Genomic DNA, 12,123 nt, shown 5'->3' on the forward strand with positions numbered 1-12,123 from the left:
GTAAATGGATGTTTTTATACATACAGATCAAAAAGGACATAGCAATAAAAAGAGTGAGTGGCAGGGTAGGAGTGGTTTACATATACTAGAGGGCCTTAGAAGCAGGAAGCGTAATTAAATCTGGTATTTTTGGCCGGGCGCTGTGGCTCACGCCTGTAATCCCAGCACTTTGGGAGGCCGAGGTAGGAGGATCACGAGGTCAGGAGATCGAGACCATCCTGGTCAACACGGTGAAACCCCGTCTCTACTAAAAATACAAAAAATTAACCGGGCGCAGTGGCCGGCGCCTGTAGTCCCAGCTACTCGGGAGGCTGAGGCAGGAGAATGGCGTGAACCTGGGAGGCGGAGCTTGCAGTGAGCCGAGATTGCGCCACTGCACTCCAGCCTGGGTGACAGAGCGAGACTCCGTCTCAGAAAAAAAAAAAAAAAAAAAATCTGGTATTTTTAAAAGTAGCAGTGCAGTGGAACAATTGAGAATTGGTTTGACAAAACAAAATATCTAATGCCTATTTTAGGTGATTGTAATAATATGTGCTATGAAAGAATATTTTCTAAATATCCAAAGTATGTGAATATTTTAATTATCTATTATCCAGTAATTGGGTGCAAACCACTACTAAGTTGTTGAATTGTTTTTCTATCTTTTTAACCTAATAATTTTCATCATTTTGTTGTTATAAAATAATTATTATTTTCATAATCACAAGTATATAAAAGGTTTAAAGTAAAATTTCCTGTTATCCCACCATGAGACATACTTACTCCTAGCATTATTATTCTTATATATTATAGTTTCAACATAAATATGATCAAATCATATCTACATTTTTAATTGCTTTTCTGTGTTACTCAATATTATTGGATATAAGTTTATAGAGTCACATATCATACATTACATACCTTAAATTGCTTACCTAATCTACTATAGATTTTCGCTATTTTGCTGTTGTGAATGATAGAACTCTGCATTCATTTATTATTTTCTTTGGATTCATTATTTAAAATGGAACCACTTTGTCAAGACAAAATATTTAAAAATGTTTAAGTCTCCAAATCCACATAGCCAAATTGTTTGCCAGAGCAGAGGTGCCAGTGTAAGAGATGTCTTACAAATGCATGTTGTTTTTAAATGTTGTGCTTAATGTTGTTGTTCGTGAAAAGTCTTATGTTAAAGGAGAGTTAAAGAGTTGGTTTGCATGCCTCTGCTTATATATACAGTACACTATAGAAGCAGAGAAGAATAAAATGAATTTTCCAAGGGTGTTACAAAATTTGGAACAAGAGTTTGAAAGATGCTAATAAAGAACATTGGCTACTTAGCACTGCACATATTAAGTTTATAGGGTATAATAGTCTCATTTAAAAGAAAACAAAGTGGTATGAAATGACAAACTGATAATGCAAATTGTGAGATATACTTATTTAAAAAGAAGAGCATAAGACTTTCCTATTTTCAATAAAATACGTCCAAAATGTACATATTTTAATTGAAAATGTTTGAAATATTAAGGGAACAGTGTCATTAGATTTCTCTAATTTGTTTGATTATTAAAACGCTTTTGATAGGTGTCTTACATCATAAACATATTTTATACTGTTGTGCACAGAAACTTTTATTTGTTGAGATATGCATGCATACTGATAACCACCTTTCAGTTACTCAAGGTGAAATTCAAGACTTCTCTCTATGACTCTACATATTCAGTAGAATTAAATTCTTCATTTATGTTTGGAAAATAAGGGAAGGATTAAGGTTACCATTTGGAAGAAAAGTAATAAATTATAAAATAATAAATAAAAATAATAAATAAAAATCTTAAGAACCTGGCAGTAAGGTAAATTATTAAAATACTTCAAGATAAGAAAGATTAAAAACAATAATAATAATAGGTACTCATCTATTTCAAGCTTCAAGGGGAACAAAAACTAAAATTGGAACTCAATGACTAGAAGACAAGAGTTTGATTATCTTCACTCAGCCACACTGTTTCTCAATTCATGAACTATGCCTAATTAAGGAACAATGAATAATTAATTCTGACTTTTCAAAGGTTTCATTGGGGTTGCCAAGAAATTAACCAGAAATGCCAGTGCTATTCACTACACATGAACAATAAGTTTCACAGTAGTTATGTGCTACAAATTGTGGAAAAACATATTTGACCTTCAGAAGAAGAAAGTATTTTTCACCTAGAATGAGCATTACATTTATTTTCCATGCTTTTTTGATGATAATATAGAGAAAGATAGAAATAATACCATATGTACTAAAATCTACCAGAAAAAGAAGTTAGGCATGAATGATGCAGAGCTGTAAAATATATAGTAAAGTCTAGTCATCATTGATTTGATAAATACCACAACCTTTTGCAGTTTTGAGAATGTTTTCATCCAATTACATTCACATATTAATACATTAAAAGTTACCCATTACCATTTTAAATAAAGGTCTACAATACATTGTTTTAGTTCTATTCATTTTATTGCTTAGAAATAATATTGTTATGTTATGTGGTAAATTAACTGTGAAAGGGAGTTGAGTTTTCAAAGCTATAATATAATGGTACATTACCAGTAATTTTTAGTTTAATCACTTGCAATACTTCGGGTATATGCCTCAGTTTGCATGAGTTTAAACTGCAAATTTGCTCTTTAATGCTGTAATCATAAACAATTCTCTATAAAATCAACCTAGAAAAATTTTATTAGATTCACTTGATTTTTTAAGCAAAATTCTAATAGTTACTCTATGATCATTCAATATTTCTGGAAAAATATAAAAGGATTACTAATTTGAACTATTACAATAATTCCAGTATTTGAAAAAATCCTAAGGTGTTTGAAATGCAGTTATTAAGGATGCATCTTGCTTAAGTTGTATCAGTGGGAAATATTTTTGCTCTAAATAATATTTACATTATTAATTAGAATAAGCCTTTTGATTACTTTTTAGTTATGTTGTAGATGCATTTTTTTCTAAATATGTAAAAAACAAATAAATGACTACCACAAAGAAATGGAAACGATATTTTTAAAATAATGTTTAAATAGCTGTTTTAAAGTTACAATGACACTTGAAACTGAGAAGTTCCAAAACTAGGAAAGCCAAAATTTTCATTTTTACTTCCATGTCTTCCCAAGAGACACTCTCTGATTTAAAACAAACAAAAACATTTGTTTTTGTAACGTGATTAATTTTGGTCAATATAAATAGAAACATAAATCTGATTTTTAAAGATCTTACTAATGTTCTAAATTTGAATGTATACTCCTATTAACCAAATTCTTTTCTGATGTATAATTATAGGATTTAAAATTTTATATCTTATTAAGTGACTTTTTGTCTGTCCCTGAATTATAGTGATTTATGAATAGCTGTGGTAAATGTTCATTTGTTTATACATTGGTTAATTTATTTATTCAGCCAAATGCCTCTCAGGTACCAGGCATGGTTCTAGGCACTAAGACTTAAGTATTTAAAAAAGACAAGGTCTGTACTGAGATGAAACTTAAATTCTAATTCTGGTTAGTATGCTGAAATCTCACTTTAATGCTTTTCAACCTCAATAAGTCAATCTATAACAAATTCACTTTATGCTCATGAATCAGAAAGTCCACATTCTGAGATCATTTTATTTGTAAATGGACAATTACAGACTATTATAAACAAATACAAACAAAATTTCTGTAAATTTAGAAGTTAGTAAATCATTTCACTTAGCTGGAGTTTATCAGATTACAGAACTTAGGGATATTAGAAGACACCAAAATAGTATTGATACAATCAACATCTGTATTTAAGTCAGCATCCTAATTTCACTTGATATGGAAAAAAAATGTGTAACAACATATAAGTATTGGTTGAAAATGTTGGAATGCTTTAAAAAAATCTAGAGTATTGCTAGTGTTTACAGGGACCTGCAAATCTACACTGTAATATCTTTACAGTGTAATAAGAAATTGAAGTGTCTTGTGACTATGCTACACTGAAACATGTTTAATTTATCTACTGTAAATGGCCTTTTCATTGTAAAGTACAAGTTTACTTCTCTAGAATAGTAATTTCAATATGTCGTATTAGCATTTTCAGGTTTTTGGTTACATTTTAAGTTTGGTGGAAAACATTTACATTGAAAACTAGGATAATTTGTTGGAGGATTTTGGTTCTTTATTTTTGGGTTTGAGGGTCTTCAGCCCACTGTGTACAATACAGAGGAACAAAATTGAGTCTCTGGAAGGATGTGACCAGGCTGTGTGATGCCTGTGGTTTACTGGGCAAATGCATAAACGTGAAATCAAAAGAAGCATGGAGGGATGGTTTCCTTGTGTTTAAAAGAGGCAAAAAACATTTGCTTCTGCACCGAACTTTTATTGTAAGGATAGAATAAGATATTGACACCATGTTCCAAAAATTATACTCAGTTTACAAAACTCTAACGGATACTATTCCAGTTTTTTGCTATCGTCTGCTCATCAATATTATTACAATTTGTGTACACATATTTAAGGAACGAAAGAATGCTTCTCATCAAGATTTGAATTATACATTTAAACTTCTTTATTTTCAAAGTGCTATTTGCTTATTTTGGAGCTAGGAGTAAATGATAAGTTTCTCATAATTACTGGTCACTCACATTACACAACAGACTCTGTGAGTGGCTTCCTAATGACTCAAAGCATAATGAACCCAGCAGGGACAGAAAACCTTCCAGGCTTCGGAAGTAATACATCAGATATGACAGAGACCCTTTAATGAGAGTCATAAATTTTAACTGTCTAAATCAGAAGCAAACGTTTTAGCACTTCCTCTGTGGATGAACCCAAGTCCAGATCATTCACTGAGTTCTGTGGTCTGCAATGACAACTGTGGGAAATTAACAAGGAAGTGGAGTCCTTTCCTTTAATAATACCAAATGATTAAGAGGACCTAAAAAAATCAATTGACTAATCAATAGTGTGTAACTGCTTGAAGCATTTTCCCCATGCTAATCAGCCATTAAGTTGTTTAAACTAAATACCTCCAGTTTCTCCAATTACTGAACTGATTTACAAGACATGGTCAAGGGTGTCAGAGTCTACTGGAGTCAGATTCCAGAGCGTTTGTTACTGGAGGAGACAGAAAATAGTTTTTAAGTGATCCTCTCTCGCTGTACGGTCCAAAGACTCTTAAAAGGGAAGGTGTGATAGAAGATATTCTGTTGGTTTCCAGACATTGGTGAATTAATGTGTTACTGTCAAGTTCTAAACATGTATATTTGTTTGAGAATATGGTCAGGAAGTTATTTGAATTCAGGAATAATAGAAGTCAAAATAACTAAAGAAAACATCTATACAATATACACAGGAAGGCCTTTAAATTTTTTTCTCAATTTCAGCCATGATGAGCAGCATGTAGCAAACAAGACCCCAAATTCAAAACAACAAAAAGTATTCTAACAACATGTGAAGTGACATATCATTACCTACCTGTATATTGCCAGCAACTCTAGTATCAAAACCACTTGTAAACTTTGAAGTTAAATGACACTGTGGGGGAAGAACAACACTAAGAAATAACTTTAAACAAGGGGAAAAAACTTTTTTATTGATATGTTTTACTTTGCTGGCAGACCAGAGCAAAGGTTTTGTGAACATTTAAAAGATGAAAAAGGTGAAGAATCCCAGAAGCGGTTTATCTTGAAGCGAGATAACTCTAGTATTGATAAAGAAGACAATCAGGTTGGTTCTCAAGTTTGAGAGTGGCTGACATTGTTGTTTTTGAAGGTGGGCTGACTGATGTTCTTGTCGTCCCTCTGTTGTCCCTGCCTTCCCTCCAATCCTCCCCTGCCTCTGATACCACTGTCCTATCTCCAACCTCCTTCTCCTCCTTGCCTCCCCCTTTGGCATTCAATGGGTAGCAAAAAAAAAAAAAAAAAAAAAAAAAAAAAAATGTCCTGGTTGCTTTAGCAATGGCTCTGTGTTGGGCTGCTTGGGTGGTGCTTGGCGCAGTTTCTGCTGCATGTCTGGGGGGGTCGGGATGCCACAGGCTCCGAGCTGTGGAGTAAAGCTTTGTCAGTCGCATTTCCAGATGTCTGTGTAACTATGGCAGTCGTTCCACTCCCTACAGCTTTGTCCTTCAGTTGTGCACAAATTGAGCTGGATTATCAATACGGACCGATGATCAACCGGTGTAGCTGTAAAGAACAAACCTTGTTATGGTGAGGACAGGTGGATTTTGCAACTATCCTAAAATAAGTCTTCACAGAAAAGAATTGAGTTCATGTTTTAGTCTTTTATCCCCTCTCCTTCCCATGTTTTATGGTCCATGTAAATTGTCTGCTTGTTTTGCATGAAGTGTAGCAGAACTTTATCCTCGTGTATTTTGCTTGTGACAAAACATTATGTTGTTCTAGAGTAGCCTTATTTGTGGTACCTGGACAGGAGTAAAGAGGCTTTACTAAATCTGTTCTTTAGATGGGGGCTGTGGGATCCAGGGTGACTAGAAGAAAGCTAAGTAAATGGCAAAAAAAAAAAAAAAAAAAAAAATTCCCACAAATTTTTAAATGATAATAACAATAGAAAGTCATATAAATGCCATTACAATTATACTTTGTGTCTCTGACAATCAAAATAGATTTTTTTGAAAATGACTGCTTTAGAATTTTTAAAGGTAAGACAATGTGCATCTCAAGTTACCATTTTAATCACTCTCAGTGAGTCATTCAGCCAGTATGTGCATCTCTGACGCACTTTTTGAAAACTTGTTCATCATTTGTATCTCTCGTTTCCTCCCACTACCACCAAGCTCCACCATGGCTCCTGTTGACTATGAAACACGTGCCTGTGTCATGTTTAGTGGGTGTCTGTTGAATGGATGGATGGATGTGGTTAGTGCAGAGCAGTTTGTGAGGAATGGAAAGAATAGATGGAAGGAGACTTAAGATTCAGGAAGTAGTTCAGAAAATAGGATAAAGAACAGTCCTCATGCTGGGTTCTTTGAAGCATTACTTTAGAGTTCTTGGTATTGACTCTTGTCAACAAACAGGTTTTTAAATTTTAGCCTGTAAACCTGGGGTCATTCATTCTATGCTAAATGCAATTCGTAGGATCAGTCACTGAATGAATAACACAAAATAGAAGGTGAAGTGATAGTGTCCACATCTTCCTTTCTATTCATTACTTTCTTTGCTCACTTGCTTTTTCTCCAGTCCCCAAGCTTTCAAAATGATTCCTTCCCTCAGCCACTTTGAACTAGCCACTTCCTCTTTTTTCACCGGCATTCTGCCTCCTTCTGAGGTGTCAGAACCACACAGGTAAGCAAGAGAGACAGAGTCCATCAGTGATGAGCCACCGTGTATGTGAATTGGCTGAATACCTGAGGCACAGTAAGGTGAACTCATTTTGGAAACACCTGTGCTATTGCATCCAGTGAGGAACCAACCAGCAGAAGCAAACACTTCTCACTACTGCATGTCATGCACACACTTGGTACATGCACCCAACACAGCCTCCTCAGGGAACAGAGAGAATGAGACTTTTCAGGCTCCATTTGTTTAAGTGAACATTTATTATTCTTAGCTGACAGTTGCTTAACCGCAGATTTCTAACAACGCAACTTGGATAACCCTCCTGATTTCTTTTTTCTGTTCAGCAAAACAGAATGCATCCATTTAGAGATGACAGACGAAGTAAATCAATTGAAGAGAGAGAAGAGGAATATCAGAGAGTGAGGGAGAGAATATTTGCACACGATGTGAGTAGTTGTTTTAATTGCCTCTTTAGTGCACTCCTTCCATCAGCAGTAAGGCTTCCTCATTCCCCAGACAGCGAGGTGGCAGGAATAAAAAGCCTGGAGCCAAAGAACAAATCAAACTGAAGAAAACTAGAGGTGATTTAGGAAGAGGATCTGGTTCAGGGAAGTGATAGAAACCTAGCCAAGGGTTTGGGCATGTTCTTAGGATATGACTGGTGGGGACACAGAGAGAGGTATGATTTTGGTCAGTGATACAGACCTTAAGTACAGAGAGCGGTTGCCAGATTTGAAGAAATGCCTTCACCTCCACATTAGCCAACAGATTACCTACCTAGGGTTGTTTTCTTTTTAATAACAACCTTGTACAGGAGAAAGAATTACAAAGAAGAAAGAATCTGTTTATCTCACACACACATCCATATACAATGAGTGTTTTCTGGGTTCTTCGCAAATATGGACATTTCATTACACTAAAGTTAGATTATGTTTCTCCTCAATTTCAAATCAGATCTGTGATCAGTTTGTCAAGGGAAAAATCATAAAACAAATCCCAACAACAGCAAAAAAAAGGTTGGAATTTTTTATCTTTACCCACTATGGTCAAGATAAAATGCAATTAATTAAACATTAAAAGGTAATAAAAAATAGAGGCTGGATTTAAATGCAAGGAAAAGGGCAAGCAACTGCCATAGCGTTTTCATTCCATGCAATCATTTAGCAACCTCCTCAAATGATGTGGGTTCTTCACTCTGCCTAAGTAGAAGTGTGAGCTCCTTTGTAAGACTCCGTGGCCAACACTGCAAGCTTTACTGAGTCTGGTGGAATATCTGATCTCCTGCTATGATCTGCTTCTGGAGGCCACACAAAGCCAGCCCAGAGAAGTAGGCTTCAGTGCTTGATTTGGAGGAAGATTGCTGTCCTGAAAAGTTTCAGGCCAAAGCCAGTTTCTCTGATCTTCCAGCTGGTGCTGGTTCCTTTAATATGAAAGTGCAGCGGAGCTTCAACCTCCTCCACCACTGCACTTCTTTCACGTTTATATCCCGCCCCCCTACAACCCCCGCCACCTTTCTTGAACACACTGAAATAGAATTTTGATGATTGGATAATCCAGCTAAGAGCTCTGAAATTAGGAGAGTGAGAGAGTGAGGGAGATGGAAGTTACCATAGTTGGAGGTCTGGATGCAATTTTAGAAGACTCTGCATATGGGTAGGCTACTTAGACTTTTATTATGGTCAGAATTTTAGATAATGCAAAACACAGCCTGACATATGGTGGGCCTTTAATTGTGTTTGGTGGATACAAGAATGAAGTTATGAGAGGATCTATTCCAGTCATAATAGGATAAGGATGCCTACAGTGGCCTGGGAAGTAGCATTTGCCTGTCTGAAGACCTTCGTAGAGCTTCATAGAGATAATTTTTTTTTGAAAGCTAATTCATTTTTTATTCTTATGCTCTCTCTCCTGCTCTTTCTCCTCAAACACACACACACACACACACACACACACACACACACATACATACATACATTTTCCCTCACCCTCTGGTCCTGGCAGGTCAAGTAATTTATGAATGAGTTATGTTGAAAAGAAAATACAAACCCCACATAAAATGCACAAACAATATTATGCTCTTTTTAAAGTTGTGTCACATTGCTAGACACTTGACAGCTAGGTGACAGAAAGTCTGTCACTGATGCCTGTCTGCGATGAAGATGACGCCTGTGCTGCTTATTTCATTTGCCAACTCTCAGGTCCAAAGAGAGGTCACAGGGAGACAGGGTCTGCATGGCTTTCTTTATACATTGCATTTCCCTACAACCTTGTTAACGAGATTAACAGCTGGGGATCTGGGTTAAACATTTTAGGCAAGTGTTGCTATTTGAAGCATCTGTGCCCACATGCTGTATCAACAGTTTTTAAAAAATAAAAGCACATTTAAATGTGAGAAAGCTTAAATGTCAAGCTATTGCCATAGCTTTTTTAATCCATGAAATCATTTGGCAACCTTCTTTCAAATGCTGTGGCTTCTTCTCTCTGTAGGAATAGAGGTGTGAGCCCCTTTGGTAGCCTCTCTAGTGGCCAGCTTTTCTGGCTTTACTAATTTGAGTGGAGGACCAGCCTGTTTCTAGCATGCCTTTTAACTTGATATCGTAGGGCAGGGGTTTAAATTGGCATCAGATACCCAGACTATACTTATAGAAGGGCTTGAAGGATTCAATGAAATCCCAGGCATCATTTGCAAATCACGTTCATGAACATGTGTGCATTTTTTAAAGAAATGGTCCCTATTATATATCATATTCTTACAAGTTTCCATAACCCTTAAAAGGTTAAGACCCTTTCTCTTAGAGGGCAAGAAACCACCAGTGTCTTTCTCTCTATCTGTATAGTTCTGCTAGAGATATGTAATCATACCACTGGTATTTTCTATGTGTTAGCTATTTATTGTCTTATAACAAAAAATTCCAAAATTTGGCAGCTGAAAACAAACAAAAAACACTCACAGTTTTTATGGGTCAGGAGTCTGAGAGTGGTTTAGCTGGGTGATTCTAGCTCAAAGTCTTACATGAGGTTGCAATTAAGCTGTCAACTGGGGCTGCAATCACCTGAAGGATTGATCAAGTGGTTATCTGCTTTCAAACTCTCTTACATGATTATCGGAAGGCCTCAATTCTTCACTGGCTATAGGCTGGAGATCTCAGTTCCTTACAATGTAGGCTTCGATAGGCTGTTTGGTGTCTTCATGACATGGCAGCTAGCTTCCCCTGAGGAAAGTGATTTAAGAGAGAGAGAGAGAGAGAGCCCAAGATGGAAGCCACAGTCTTTTATAACCTAATCTTGGAAATGATATGTCTCCCCAGCTATGTTGTCTTGGACACTCAGATCCACCTTGGAACAATGTGGGAGTGCCACACAAGGTTGTGAATATCAAATGGCAGGGATCATTGGGGGTGACTCTGTTTAAAGAGACTGTTACTATATCCTCTATTGACACAAACATAAAGCCAGCACACTTTAGGGGACCTTCATCTAGTACTTCCAGATCCCCCAAATGATCATTACCAGTGCCCAAATGGCTGAGGCACAAGATCATTCTTTCATAGGATGATAATTACAGTATATTAAGTCAATTAGAGAACAAATGCAAAGAATCCAGCATAAGGAAACTATGTTACAGAACTCTAATCTTTTTCATAGCTGGTCTTTAGTTTAGTTTCTTCATAATTTGAAAACGGAGCTAACAAAGCAGCTCTCCTTGGCAATTATTATTTAAGTAGTGGAGTTATTCAAACAGGTTCAAATGTTGGTTAAATGTATTGTTTTGCTACTTGCAGTAAAAGCAGAGAGTTCAGAAATACTTCCTAGTATTTACAATTTAGCAACAGTCAAATTTATTCTAATATCAGAGACATTCTTGAATATTGTCCAAATATATCTTGGTGTCTAAGGGGCGTGTGTTTGTGTGCATGGTGTGTGTGTATGTGTGTGACAGAGAGTGATTGAGACAGAGAGAGAGAGTACTTTTGTATGCAGGCACATAAAATATGTGAGTTGCTTTGGGGATTTTCCAGAAACAAATTCAAATCCACTTTGAGAATTTTGACATCTGGAGATAAGACACATTTCTTCATTATTTGAGAACTAAATAGTTGTAAGTCAAAACGACAATTTAGAATTTAGTACCCAAATAATAAATGTGTTTTTTTGTAGTCAGTATATTTGAAATGTTCTTTTTTCCTTTGGCAAAACTTTATATTTAGGCTTATTTTATGGTTAATTCTATGCAATGTAACTGACTTTGGAAGGGTTAAATTGATAAAGTAATACACTTGAGAAGGTATGTTTTGCCTGGAGGCTAATTTCTGAAGGATATTTGTGTATAAATAGGGATTCAGTGAAGAGTTCATCTGTGGTCCTCCTAGCATATGCTGGGACTCCTCTTCAGTGGGAATGGGTGATAAGGGCATGTGGTGCCACCAGAGTTGAGGGTGGGATGTGGGAGAGAACTCTATAACCCATTAAGCAAAATCATTTTTCTTCTTTTGAGAAGAAGCAAGCCTTTTATATCCGAAAATGCATATAAGTGACAGCTTTGAATGTTGCACTTAATTACTGTGACAATTTTATCTTTCTCTGCTATTAAAATTTGCAAGTTATTAATACTACTTTAAAAAAAAAGTTTATTTTCATCAGCTACTGAATCACAGCCCATAACCGTATCTATCTTATTTATGAAAATGTAGTTGAGGGGATAATGAGATAAATTTTTAAGAAACTTTCCAAAGAAATCAGAAAAATACTCGAGATGTTATTGGGCAAAGTATTTTTTATTAAAAAAAATTTTTTTGAGACAGGGTCTCTGTTGCTTGGAGTACAGCGGCATGATCTC

The 12,123-nt window shown here is 35.8% G+C and overlaps 1 protein-coding gene across 49 annotated transcripts in view; it reads left to right on the top strand.

Moving 5' to 3' along the window:
• The window catches only part of ARPP21 (cAMP regulated phosphoprotein 21), a 157,087-nt gene that overhangs the window by 63,784 nt on the left and 81,180 nt on the right, over positions 1 to 12,123 (top strand). For 27 of the 49 annotated variants that reach the window (XM_038003017.2, XM_073023720.1, XM_073023739.1 and 24 more), the window contains exons 10-11: positions 5,610 to 5,718; positions 7,631 to 7,732. The exons of 3 other annotated variants lie outside the window; for them this stretch is intronic. In XM_038003017.2, the coding sequence (XP_037858945.2) occupies positions 5,610 to 5,718; positions 7,631 to 7,732 (211 nt within the window). Of the gene's footprint in view, positions 1 to 5,609; positions 5,719 to 6,106; positions 6,198 to 7,630; positions 7,733 to 12,123 lie in introns of those variants that run through there. 19 more of the 49 variants (XM_073023735.1, XM_073023730.1, XM_073023729.1 and 16 more) reach the window with 2 other exon arrangements.

The sequence above is a fragment of the Chlorocebus sabaeus genome, chromosome 15 (genome assembly GCF_047675955.1).
Source record: "Chlorocebus sabaeus isolate Y175 chromosome 15, mChlSab1.0.hap1, whole genome shotgun sequence".
Classification (NCBI taxonomy): Eukaryota; Metazoa; Chordata; class Mammalia; order Primates; family Cercopithecidae; genus Chlorocebus; species Chlorocebus sabaeus.